At 34.4% G+C, this 14,432-nt stretch overlaps 1 protein-coding gene across 2 annotated transcripts; it reads left to right on the forward strand.

The window, feature by feature from the left end:
- Positions 1-9,376: 9,376 nt before the first annotated feature.
- On the forward strand, positions 9,377-11,196 carry LOC143251913 (zinc finger BED domain-containing protein 5-like). 2 transcript variants are annotated; one of them, XM_076503284.1, is made up of 3 exons: positions 9,377-9,768; positions 9,926-10,640; positions 10,911-11,196. In XM_076503284.1, the coding sequence occupies exons 2-3, from the start codon at positions 9,939-9,941 to the stop codon at positions 10,932-10,934; spliced, it is 726 nt and encodes a 241-aa protein (XP_076359399.1). In that variant the 5' UTR covers positions 9,377-9,768; positions 9,926-9,938; the 3' UTR covers positions 10,935-11,196. The 2 variants fall into 2 exon arrangements, with proteins under 2 accessions (XP_076359399.1, XP_076359390.1); XM_076503275.1 differs by lacking the exon at positions 10,911-11,196 and having other exon boundaries at positions 9,926-10,849.
- Positions 11,197-14,432: the final 3,236 nt, after the last annotated feature.

Raw genomic sequence — 14,432 nt, forward strand, 5'->3', positions numbered from 1 at the left:
GAAAGATGTAGAATTTCAATTTACAAGCTTAAGTCATTTTAAATATAATTTTCTAGTTTTTTGTGTTTATTAATATACTCACCTTATATAACGATTACTACACATAAACAACGGTAGTTATTAACTTCAACATATTTGAATTATGACGTCATTTATTCTGCTTCAGGGGAAAGTTTGCTAGAAAGACAAGTCAGGCTCGTACACCAATACACTGATGATTCACGTACCCTTTGTTACAAAACAGTACGGGAGCTAGTGACAGAAAAGGCGTAAAATGGGAACGTGGCTGACGTGCAGTCAACAGCAGTGCATATAGCACGAGACAGCAATAGCTACGCGCTGCGATTATGACGTCATATGTGAGAAACTCATGTACAGCAAGTAAGCAACTATCTCTCCACTGTTGCTAGGCCCTGTGCATGACCTAAGTAACCAGAGTGCGCATGTGTAAATTTTGGCGTTTGTCCGGGTTATCTATTCGTACACATACAAGCAATGTTTCATGGCGTCTCTGCCTGCTGTGTTGGTGAACATTCTCTCGTTGGCCTGACACGTGTCGTAAAGTTATTTTTATCTTAACTTGCCAAATCTGAAGGGGTGTAAATATCACGTGACAACTCACATTCTGGGAACTTGTGTCACGTATACCGATAAATAAAACACTGTTGCTAGATAAGGGGTTAACATATCAAGTAACGGGAGTGCTGTCTCCTATATGTTACTTGACTGAAGTCTACCTGAATAGATACGTTCATGTTTGTTTATAATACATGATGATACGTAACATGTAACACAATACTTTTAACGAAACGTTAGCTTCGTATTAAGATGCCGGTTTCCTCGTTACTAAAAACACGTGATTTATCTACTTCGGTTTATTAGATTTCTAGTTTTAACCACCAGAACTGCTGGCCTAAGTACGTGACACAAGAATGTTTACGTCAGTAACTGTCACGCTTGAAACAGTATGATATTTGATAAGCACAAAAATATGTGGATGAATACATGTTAGTAAATAGATACGCATGTCCTATATTTATTTCAAAACCTCATTTTGCCGTTTTTCATTGAAAAAGAAACCGTCAGGAATCCATTAATTTCAGTTGAGGAATTCGCTTGTTATATATTTTGAAAAAATAAATAAAAATAAAAAATGTAGCATTATCAACTTCAGATACCAATTGCAGACCACACTACACGTTATAATATCCGAAGGTTTGATGAATTATAACGGTCTTATGTTTCATGTGACTACAGTTACAATCATTGTATATTTATTTACTAACTGGAGTACCATCTTTTGGACGGGTGAAATAAAACCTCGTTTGTAACAAAGAATAAAAAGTTGTGCTTCGATATTTTGTCTTAACATAATACGCATTAAAATTTCAGTAAAAATATATAAAGGTACCAATACTGAAAAGAAAGACATAGTGTTTTCAAGGATTCTATAATATGAAAATAAATGAGGGTGGCGGTGTCCAACCAAATACACTTAATGACCTTCCTCATGCCATCCTGTATCACTGGGTCAACTTTGATGGTGATTCATCAAGAAATGTGAAAACGTATGAAGAAAGGATGGATATATATATATACACATACTAACGTTTATTTATATAGATTTTTGAGACGCGACAATAAATCAATACAACCAGACGTTTGTTTATATAGATTGTTGACACGTGACAATAAATCAATATATCTACGTCTCCAGAATTTAAGAAACAACAACAATAAGACTGAATATAATCGATTTGTCATCAAAAGTACAAAATTAACAGAGATTACCTGTCACGGTGTCCAGATTTATTGTTCAAAATATCTACATTTCTTTAGCTTTTAGGTTATCTAAACTTGTGGTGTCTAAGGAGTGCAGTGTAAATTATTTATCATGTCTCAATACCCTCGATCTAAATACAATAATTTGCTATTCAATGTGTGTGTGGAAGGGAGTTGGGAATGCTTAGTTAGACTGGCAGATCTTGCAATAAGAAATTAGAAGTATAAGGAGCTGATAAAAGCAGTTCTCGTGCTGCCAAACACAGCTCAATCTAGGGGAGTTCTGGGGCATGCCTCCCATGAACATTAATATAAGTTATAGTTGCTATATAAGTGAAGTGTGTAAAAGTGAGGGTGTTATAGCACCCCCCTGGTTCCGACGCATCTGCTATTAACTAAGGAATTAACATAGCTACAATGTGAATATATAATAGTATACTTTTGTAATTGCATGTATTTGCTTTATACAAAGTATGTGCATCTTGGGGCAGTGTTTTACTTTTCCACACTTTTATGAGTTAAGTGAAAACTGGATTTTATATTAACTATCAGTTATTTTTCTTGTAGTTTAATCTATCTTGTGAAATGTACACAAATTTCGAGTAAAGTTGTTACTAGTGTAATCAAAACTTATTCACCTGAATTTTTTTGTCAATGCATGAAATATACTAATGTTAAAATAAGGTATTATTATAATGCGTTTTTTTTTTGGGGGGGGGGAGGTAGGTGCTTTTGGATTATCTGGTTAAAGATAATCCGAAATACAGTCCACGCAAATTAGGTTATTTCTCTGTGCATTAACGTTTAGTTTGCTAAAGACTACTTTCACTTGTAGTTGAAGGCCTAAGTACACAATCAATGTCTCAATAGAAATCACGAGACTAATCGTATGCTTAGCTCACAAATCAGCTTACTCACGAAATTTCCTCACTAATCCTTCGAATAACCGGACAGACGCAATAAATTACACCTATAACACTGAATTTATGAATTCACTGAATACTGTCTAGTTGTATTTGTAAATGCCATATCCTTGTTTCTCGATATCAGGCTAAACGTTTCAACTGTCATGTCAATAATAATTAGCAGCTCCATCTAACAAACAGCTAAGCTATAACGTTAAAAATATAGCTTACAATACTGCTCTCCTTTCTGGGCTGTGAAGCTATTTGAGCAATCATGACACACGCACACACACACAAAGCATTACACTAAATTGTTGATTCACCAATTCTCTTTGTTGGTTTTCTTCTCCGAGAGTTATAGTATGCAGATAGTATGATTTCTTGCCCATCACTTGCTGTTCTGTCACTGGGAGAGTTTTCTCTAGGTAGATGTCGTAAAAATCCACTGGTGGCTCCAACCCTTAACGATCCTCTGGAACTGATCTCAGCTGAAGCCTTGGAATCTTCAACAGGTTGAAGATTATCTTTGGAAGCACATCAGGTAGATGACCTATGGTGTGGTGTGTCTATATTTCTATATTGTGTAAATCACATCATTTGATTCTTTCAGTTACAGTATGACTCTTTCCAACACCAGTTTGGCTTTGCATTTCATCATGTTTTGGAAGAGGATTGAAGAACCATACCATGTCATCTCGATGAAAGTTTTGGAAGAGGATTGTAGAACCATACCATGTCATCTCGATGAAAGTTTTGGAAGAGGATTGAAGAACCATACCATGTCATCTCGATGAAAGTTTTGGAAGAGGATTGTAGAACCATACCATGTCATCTCGATGAAAGTTTTGGAAGAGAATTGTAGAACCATACCATGTCATCTCGATGAAAGTTTTGGAAGAGGATTGAAGAACCATACCATGTCATCTCGATGAAAGTTTTGGAAGAGGATTGTAGAACCATACCATGTCATCTCGATGAAAGTTTTGGAAGAGGATTGTAGAACCATACCATGTCATCTCGATGAAAGTTTTGGATGAGGATTGAAGAACCATACCATGTCATCTCGATGAAAGTTTTGGAAGAGGATTGTAGAACCATACCATGTCATCTCGATGAAAGTTTTGGAAGAGGATTGTAGAACCATACCATGTCATCTCGATGAAAGTTTTGGAAGAGGATTGAAGAACCATACCATGTCATCTCGATGAAATCCAATATTATCAAAAAACATCATGGTACTTTTTCATTTTATCACTTACTTATCTAAATTTTGCTCAGATAAAAATTGTGCATAATATCTTTATTATTCAGTTCCACAAGAGCTCTTTCAACCATCACTCCTAAATGAAATGTGTGTTTGTGTGTTTTCTTTTAGCAAAGCCACAAAGGCTATCTGCTCAGCCCACCGAGGGGAATCGAAACCCTGATTTAAGCGTTGTAAATCCGGAGACATACCGCTGTACTAGCGGGGGGCCCTAAATGAAATGCAATACTGGAATGCTTAGTTTCAGTATACTACACCCAACATATAATGACTGATTTCTAATGCCTCCTGCTATAAGTATTTCATTTCCTGATAAGGCAGTCATTAATCTCCTCGTTATTACTGGAACTTTAGCATCTAGTATAGCAATTATAATACAGTGCACAGAAACTTTCTGGGCGTAGACTATGAAACTATTTAAACATAGCCTAACCTTACATTCAATTCTCCAGATAAAGTCAACTCTCAATATGCATTCTTTCTTAATGTCAATTGCACACGCATCACGTAGGGATAACTTCTACATTTCTTCTTGTTGGAATTTTATGTACACCTGCTGTTTCCATCAAATCCTCTTATTTCTTCATTTATTGAGGAAAGTTCCCAACTTTTTTGCCGAATCAGGTTGAACTATTATAGTTATAGAGTGGGTGTTAACATACTACAAAGCCTTTCTTCAATAAATCCATGGACTCAAAGACAGTTATCTTTAAATAAAGAACTTCTTATCCATTTCGAGCATTTGCAGATTAGACATCATCTCATATTATCAGCTCCTTCCTGTTTTTACAATATCTGGTTAGATTTGAAGACTCATCATTGAGGTATATTGTCTCATTGGGGTACTAAAAGTTATAAATTTGTTATAGGTTCGGTTTGAATTTTGCACAAAGCTATAAAAGGGCTACCTGCGCTAGATACCACTAATTTAGCTGTGTAAGGCTAGAAGTAAGGCAAATAGTCATATTTTAAAAACGAACGTCACATTAAACGCCCCCTTCCCCAGCTGAAAGGGTGAGCATGTTTGATGTGACGAGGATTCAAGCACTCGACCCTCAAACTGCGCTTCGAACGCCCTAACTACCTGATCATGCCAGGTCAATTTCTTACAGTCATGACTGTGTCTGCTGTTCTATACAGTATGACCTTTAAAGTGTAACTAGAAATGTTTATTGTCTTGGGGTTTGATATCTTCATTCTGTGGACTAGTTGTCTAGAAATTTCTTCATTCTGTGGACTAGTTGTCTAGAAATTACTTCATTCTGTGGACTAGTTGTCTAGAAATTACTTCATTCTGTGGACTAGTTTTCTAGAAATTACTTCATTCTGTGGACTAGTTGTCTAGAAATTACTTCATTCTGTAGACTAGTTGTCTAGAAATTACTTTCAGTTCTTCTAGATTGTAATCAGTGATGTTACAACTCTACTCGAGCTGCTGATACAGTAACTTCAAGTGAGTACTTGTAATATTTTATCTACGATTTTAGTGGATTTAATATTCATTGCAAACTAAAGCGCATCCTTTAAAGATATACATATACGTTGCTTCACTCAAATTCGTATAGCCTCGCCTGCCATGAAATATGTAAATCTAATAGTTGCCAATGAAACTATCGTTTCATTCACAGTTTTTGGATAAGCCAATTGGTAAAGCTATTCCAAATCTTATCCAAGTTTGACCAACATTTCTTCTTTCATTCCACTTTATTCGAAAACTTTGCTCTGGATACTTCTCTGTGTTACGTTCCTCCAAACCTGTTGGATAAAGCAGCTACCAATGCTTCATATTTGTTACGGCTCTCAAATTTTAAATCGTTTCATATCGTTATTTCCGGTCCTTTTAAATGGACAGCAACATGAAGAGTTTCTTCTTTAAAATTCTACCAGTTTAATTTTCAAATTATTTCTACTTGAGTCTGATATGCCTCCCATGATGCCTTTCCAACATGGTCTGTCATCTTCTCAATCGAGCAATGTTTTTTAAGTTGGCTAACTAAATTCGGAAACAAGATTTGGTAGTTACATACTTGGAGTAGTCTAGGTAGGTTGTGCAACAAATAACAAAGTAGAAATGTTAATAGGTGTTGGCCAACTAGGTTCTATTATTCTATATTTTGAAGTGAATAGTATTGAGCAGAAGCGGAAAGAGGTGTGGCTGATTTAATTTTCACAATTACCAATTCGTTTACCAGATGTTTTTTATGTCGCTGATGTTTTCTTTTCTATCTAAATAATCTGTTTTTTTATTTCTTGATCTTGTCATTACAACTTTCCTATACTTTGTTAATGTCTATTAACTTCTTCAATTTTATTATTACAGTCTTTCTGTAATCTGGTGTTTTTTGCATTATATCAAGCCTGTTGTTGTAACTTATCTGTACATCCCTTATAGCTTGACCAGTCTTGTGTTCTATCATATTTGTTTTTTAATTATTCTTTGAGCATTATATACTTTTGTTTAATTCTTTTTAGGTTTCCGTTTCTCACTTTTTGATCTTACTTCAGTTTGCTCAGTTTCTCTTTGGTTTTTCAATCTTAGATTTCCTTTTCCTGATTTTCTACCTCTTTTTCTTTTATTTGTTTTTCTTTTTGACATTCTGTTAACTGTTTCTTTTTTGACATTCTGTTAACTGTTTGTTTTTGACATTTTGTTAACTGTTTCTTTATTCCTAACAAGATTTCAATCTCACTTCTTGTTCTGTTGTCATTTTAAACAATTAGGGTTTAAGTTTTCAGTCAAAGTTCCATGTCTTTTTACCAAATTAACTTCACTTCTGGCATCAGTTGTTTGTTGTATCAGTTTCTTTAGGATTATTTGGTAAAAATAATTGGAAATCCAGTCCACCTAACGATAACAAGTTAGTTTATTTCTCTCATTACGTTTTTCACAGGCTAATTTTAGGTTACTCGTAGTCGTAGGCCTGTGTGCACAAATACTGTTTCAACAGAAAATTCTGAGATTAATAGTAAATATCTAACTCGCAAATAAACTTAAATATTTTCCTCACTAATCGCTCGAGTAAATGAATAGACTTGATAAACCTCACTTCTAGCACTGAACTGTGAACAACTTTATGAAAATGAACTCGTAAATTCACTAAATACTCATTAATTTCATTCACTGTCTGTTCGTATTTGTAAATAGTTCACTATTGTCAATCTATACTTGACAAACCTCTCGATTATCACATCATCATGACTATCAGCTTACTCTGTCAACTAAATTACAACAATAAAAATACAGCTTATAGCAGTGCACATGAAGAAAAGAGACATCTTTTATGATGCTTTCAGTTTGAATCTAAGTTGTTGTTTTTTCTGTGTGTATATAATTAACATAAACGCAACAATTTCTGTAATACTTTCAACCAAGAAAAATTTTGTTTAAGAAATTCTACTCAATGCTTTCATATTTACTTATTTATAATATCTTGTAAATATTTTTGCGCACGTAGTTTTTTGTATAAAGCATTAACATGTACTTTTACTAATAAAAGTGGGTTGTTTCATTCTCTAGTGAGTGTAGCAATAAAATACTGTTAAATACAAAACTGGCCGTGTCTTTTGATTACGTCATCAAAACTTTTCACATTTGGGTTTCGAAAGCTTCTCTAGATCAAAAACGTTAAAATATCTTAAGCCTTATTATCTTCGAGAGTGCAGTTAACGGATCCTCTTCTGGATTATTTATGGTTTTATTTCTTCTAATAAGCACTTGTATCACAAGATATGCAGATTATGAGAATCTCAGTGTCTTTAAAATAAATTCTTTAAAATGTCAAAAGTTTACATATAGTTTTTACCATCATATTTTTGATAGTTTTCAATATCATTTTAGCTTTTCAAAGAAATGTTTTCAAATTTGTTACAAATATTCTCTTATTGTAAGCCATGTTTAAAAAGCATTGACATCATATTGAAATACTTAGGGTTTTACATTGTATAAAATTAAGAATCACTTGTCTTCTTAAATTATAGTACTTGTTAATTGTTTCTAAAGTTAAAGAACAAGCCATCCATGATTTTCAAAACATTTTTCAGATACTTTTAATAAATTCGTCATGAAGTTTGCTGGCTAAGATATTCTACATTTTATATGTTATAAAGAACCAAAGCACTAAGTTTCTACCTTTCTAAGTTTATTTGTTTTATAAGTTATTTAGTCTTTGATTATACGTAAAAAAATACAATGAAATAGTTTAACTCTCTATTGCACATTGTAACGTACTGCTAACAGATTTATCTTTGTTGCTTAATCCAAACAAGTGCAAATGTTTCAGTTCTGTAGTTATATGTTCTTACTTGTAAGTAACAGTCTAAATAAATCAGGGAATTATTTTTGTTGACTTTTCAACTGAATAACATTTTTTCTTCAGGTAACGTCCCCATTTATAACTTACCAAAATATATCTTTTGTGCAATATACAATTACTTAAGTAAAAATTCAAAGACAAGATATTGTTCTACTATACAACGTATCTGCTCAGATGAGCGGTTTACAGTGAACACAATGCATCACCAGCACTAAACCAAAAGCATAAAAAGGATTAACACTATAGGATAAATATACATATATATATGCACATGCTGTTACGTCAAAGTCTGATGAACTATTTACATGTTAACATATAGTGAGTTAAGTTAAATATTTAAGTTAAATGTTTGCGAGAAAGACATTTGATAAATGTGACATAACAGTTCTCACACATACGAATATCTACCGAGGAAATGAAAACAGGAATATGTAATATGGAAGATGTAATAAGTTTATTCATGAACGAAGCATTTCCTTTTTCCCGTCTCGTGCATAAATAGGCATAGGTTAGATCATATGTAAACAACGAAGATGAAACAACATTGAAATCTCTTTAGTCTGTTTTTCTCTTTAGACATTATATGGTAAATCATGTGTGACCCACGTCGGACGGAGAATCTTTGGTTCGTGTCCCGTTATCGTTAAACCCCTAACTTTAGGGACATGGGTGCGTTATAAGAGTGACGATCATATCTCGCTATTCGATTAGAGTATTCCACAAGTTGCCGATGGGTGACGTTTAGTAACGAGCCGCCTTCCCTCTAATCTGTAACTTCAAAATTAGGAACGTTTAGCACATATGATCCCGAGTAACTTTGCAGAAAATTCGACAAAGGAAACAAATTGTTCAGTGTTATAACATGAAAAATAATATATTGTAGAAAACGCTTTCGTTACTTGCCATATAAGTAGAGATTTTGTTACAATTAGACAATCTTAACAAACAAATAACTTCCTTTTTCAAATCTAACTATTTTTCCTGATACAACCATGCTTTATATACTTATTTTATTACGAACTCTATTAACGTTTTGTAATACTGTTGGTTTCACGTCATTGTTCTAAACCAGTGGTTCCCAAACTGGGGGTAAATTACTCCCTGGGGGTAATTTAACAATTTATCGGGGGTAATGGAGGAGTGGCAGAAAAAAAGTTAAAATTCTGAAAATCAAGAAAACATTGAGGTAGCTGGTATTAGGATTAATGTTAACTTAGTCTTAGTATGTAAAGTTGTAAATTAAACCTATTTTAAGTATGTAATAAAGTTAAACCAAATAACAATAAACATCAAAAACTAATATACAGTAGTAGAAAAGAAAAAATATGTATCTAAGTGTGTGGTAACCTAAAAGTATTTTGACAAGTATGCTTCAGAACACAAGTCACTCAGTAACCCTGATGACTCATCGACGTGTCCAGTACGCGTCACTCACTGCCTGAGGTTGCCTCTATTTCACACTGTCAGTTTCTATGTGAGCATCAGCCGAGGTAGACAAAACCTGGTATGTATGTGTACTGTCCTGTGCAGTATAGTTAGTATTTACCTACTATTACATCATTCCTATGCTGAATAAGCTCTTTTAATGCTATCTAGAAAAAATAAATAATAAGTTCACATTGTTCACACTTTTTTATGCAGTTTTTTTTTCTTTTCTGCAGATTAAACAATAAAATGTCTAAAAAGCGCACCTACTCTGACGCCTTTCTTCGCTATGGCTTTGTGAATTTACCTTCTGGTGGAGAGGATCGGCCACAATGTGTAGTATGTTACAAAGTGTTGACAAATGAAAGCCTCAAGCCATCAAAACTCTCAGCTCACCTCCAGAAGTGCCATCCAAATCTTCAAAATGAGGATCAGGCTTATTTTCAGCGCCGGGCTGTAGCATTGAAGAATATCCAGTTCGGTTCATCTGAAATTCAAGCTGCGGTCAAAGCATCTTACTTTGTTGCATATAAAGTTGCCGAACAACAAAAATGCCACACCATTGCAGAGAATCTGATTATGCCTTGTGCATACGAGATGGTAAGCAAGGTATGTGGGGAGGATCAAGCGAAGAAACTGAGTGTCATATCTCTATCAAACAACACAATCCGCCGACGAGTCGATGACATGGCATCAGATATTATGTCCCAAGTTACAACAGAGATCATGGAAAGCTCATATAGCAAATTCTCCTTGCAATTTGATGAATCGTGTGACGTAGCCAGTTGTGCTGTTCTCCTTGGGTTCGTTCGTTACGTCCACCAGGACAAGATCAAAGAAGAGTTCTTATTATGCGAAGATCTGCTGACAACCACGAAGGGAGAAGATATCTTCAATATCATCAACAGTTTCTTTACCACGAATGGATTGGATTGGAACAGCGTTCAACAGGTAGGGAGAGATGTTTATATAAAGTCTAGATTAGTATAAATACAATGAATTACATGGCATATAGTCATATAGTTTTATTTATTGTACAAGTAGCTGTAGTGTAGCTAATATTTTATACATAATTCACAAAAAAGTATCGTGCCTGTCGTACTGAAATACTAAAGTACCAAAATAAATTAAATTAAATTAAAAACATATAATTATAACGCAAAAGATAAGTAAGAATGACTAACTGACGCAATCTATAATAGTTTTTCTTTTTTAATCTAGGTCTCCGTGGATGATGGGTCGTAATCGTGGATTACGGGGATACAAGCTGTGAATCCAGATCTGTAGATCATTGCATCATTCATCGGTACTCTCTTGGATCAAAAAGCCTGCCTGGTAATCTGAAATTAGTGTTTGAAGATGTGTTGAAAATCGTCAATTTCATCAAGTCCAGGGATGTGAATTCGCGCATATTCAGGGAGCTGTGCAAGGAAATGGGAGAGCAGTATCAAGTTCTGCTCTACCACACTGATGTTCGCTGGTTGTCACGAGGCTAGGTTGTACGTCGAGTCACTGAGCTCCGAACGGCTCTTCAGGAATTTCTGAAGCAAGAAGAATCTCCTTTTGCTACCAAGTTCACTGATAAAGAGTGGCTTGCTCGACTTTGTTACTTGGCTGACATATTTGCGGAGCTGAACAGTGATAATCTGCAACTCCAGGGCCAAAACACGACTGTCGTTGATGCCCATCACACTGTAACTGCATTTCTGGGAAAACTGAGACTCTGGATTCGACGCTTGGAGAAAGGAGTGATTGCTCAGTTTCCCAACCTAGACCAGTTTGTTGAGGAGAATAGTTATGATACTGGATCGCTTTTACAGACCATCAACAAAGAGATGAGCGCCCATTTGAAGGGGCTTGAAACAAGCATGCAGCACTACTTTCCAGAGAGTGACCTAAAAACAGCCAGTCTTCAGTGGATCATTCATCCCTTTTCTGTACCTGATGAGGCCATTCATGATGATGATTTCTTTGCAAAGGAGGAGTGGATCACAATGCGAGCAAATGAAGCCTTGAAAGTCAAATTTCAAAACCAAAATGCAGATTCCTTTTGGATTTCACAACTAGCTGACTCGCCAACTCTGTCCAAGAGAGCCTTGAAGTTGTTGGTATCATTCTCAACAACGTATCTGTGCGAGAAGGGGTTCTCAACCGTGCTGGGGATGAAAACAAAAAAGAGGACTCGCTTGAATGTTGCAAATGATGCCAGGCTGGCACTTTCAACCACAAAGCCAAGAATTCCTAAACTAGCTTCAAGTATGCAACTCCATCCATCCCACTGATGTTCTTGACATCTTTGGCAATATTCATTAGAAATGCACAATGATCAAATACAATAATTAAAAGTGTAATTCAGTGTAAATAAATTATATAAATAAATTGTAAATAAATAAAGTGTAATAAATAAAGTGCAATATATCTCTAGTTTAATTTAGCCATATATATCAATGTTGAAAACATTTTGTGAAAGGGGTAACATGCTTAATGTGGCATGTTAAATTGGGTAACAAGCTGAAAAAGTTTGGGAACCACTGTTCTAAACATTCATCTTCGTCACTGTTAAAGATAGTGATCCTTAGTTTTAGTTCATACTTGTAAATGCTCTGTTTAAAGTAGAAGTGAGTTGCATTAAACAAGAAAAAGGTTTAGTGATCGATGAACACGATCGAAAGAATACGGCTAATCGATAAACTAAGCATTCGCAACTTCATTTTCTCAGAACTGAAACAGAATTGTGTAGTCAAGGGTAACAAGAGCTGAAAATACCGCTGACAACGAGGGTATCCAACTAACGAAACAACACGTTATAATAATTATAAATAAGAACATAAGAATAGTATATTAAGTATATCTATTTCTGAATTGGTCTTTACATATCATCTGTGTAGGTAACATTATTTGATCATATACTACAATTAACGATACATAGCTGTTTAAAATTGGCTTCTTCAAATAAGAAAATAATGACAGTTTACTGGAAACCAGTTTTACATCATTTTGTTCCATCGACTGTATGAAGGTAAAGTCCAGTATAATTCCAGAGTTTAGTGAGTCACCTGAAAACCTAAGCAACCCACTAGATTAATTATACCATAAATGTGTTTAAATTCTCCAACTCCATATTTTGCATTTTCACAAACTATATTATTACAGAAGGAAAAACAAATACCAGAATGGTATCCAGTTTATTAACTGCACAACTTTTTGGTTTTAAACATTTGCTTTGCTGGCAAGTCACGATAAGTTTATTTGTTTCCACGAGTAGTTTTGGGTCAATGTTTTGATATATATTTAACATTCTGTGTTTTAAAAGCACGAACAGTCAGTCAGAAATGCTAAACTATTAAGTTGTAATGACTGTAATAGTCATTAATTTCATCCTCGTTCCATAACTAGCTTACAATATATCTTTTTTTAGATATTTTCGGGAGGGAGGGAACAATAATAGCACATCAGCATAATAATGTGATGATTAAAAAATTAAAAAAAAACATAAAAACTCACTGTTTTGTTGATTCCTTAATAATTTGTGTATTATTTTGCTGGTATGCTATTATGTTTTTTATTAATTAGAAAAAAAAAATCTATTCTTTAAATATATTCAGATAAAGTATTTTAATTTTTGTGTGCAAGTTTTTATACGTGTAATATAACAGTCTCGTTAACCGAGTCTCGGTTGTAAATTTGTGTTAATCGTTTTATCCACGTAAAGGGTGTATATATAAAAAGTTAAAAAAATTGTGTAATTTTTACCTAAAAGGCAAATTCTTACACAAGTTGATCTCATTTTGAGTTTTCTCTATCAAATATTGTTTGGATTCTGTTATACTGCACTTTGAACGTTTTGGCTGAACTTTGACCTGTGTGAGTGAGGGGAGGAAAGTCTCTTACCTCTAACAGACGGCATAGTTCTAAAATCTATATGTATAGAACATAGAACATATTTAGGGCTCGCTTCCCTTGATGAAAAACACGAACATCCAATTTATGAAAAACATTGGAAAAAAAAATGGATATATAACTTAAGAAAAGTCTCACTTAGCTACTTAAACATACTGGACACAATATGAACACACCCCTTCCTATTAAAACATGTGGACACAGAACTCATTAAAATACCCCTTCTCTGCTATAAAACTCTATATATACAATTTATGTAATTACTCTTTAATGATGAAAAACATTAGGCATACAGCTTTTAAAAATCCTACATCTCTGTTCAAAATAACAATGAACATAACCTCATGAAAATACACATTTCTTGCTAAAACATGCAACTTACGAAAATACCTCTTCCTTGCATAAAAGCAATCTTTGTCACACAACTTTCCCTGCAATAAAACACTGGAAATACAGTTTGTAAAACTACATGTTTCGTGACAGTAGCTCGGCGGCAGGTCTAAAGGCTTATAATGCACAGCACAGATAGTCCATTGTGTAACTTCGTGCTTTTCTACAAACAAATAAATCTGCTTCGTGATGGAAAATATAGAATAAATCATTATCGGTCTGAGAATCCAAGATTTTCCCACGCCTCTTTATCTAGCATATAACATGGTAGTTCAGTGTTAATGGTGTATACCCCAGTGACAGAGCGGTATATCTGCGGATTCTCACCGTTAAAAACCGGGTGTCTATACCCGTGGTGAGCAGCGCACAGATAGCTAAATGTGTAGCTTTGCACTTAATTTCAAAACAAACAAATTTTAATGGTGATGAGAAATGTTATGTAATATAACTCAT

Source organism: Tachypleus tridentatus, chromosome 1 (genome assembly GCF_004210375.1).
Source record: "Tachypleus tridentatus isolate NWPU-2018 chromosome 1, ASM421037v1, whole genome shotgun sequence".
NCBI classification, from domain to species: domain Eukaryota; kingdom Metazoa; phylum Arthropoda; class Merostomata; order Xiphosura; family Limulidae; genus Tachypleus; species Tachypleus tridentatus.

Bases quoted from the DNA above. Each gene is read 5' to 3' on its own strand.
- LOC143251913 (XM_076503275.1), top strand. From the start codon at position 9,939: ATGTCTAAAAAGCGCACCTACTCTGACGCCTTTCTTCGCTATGGCTTT.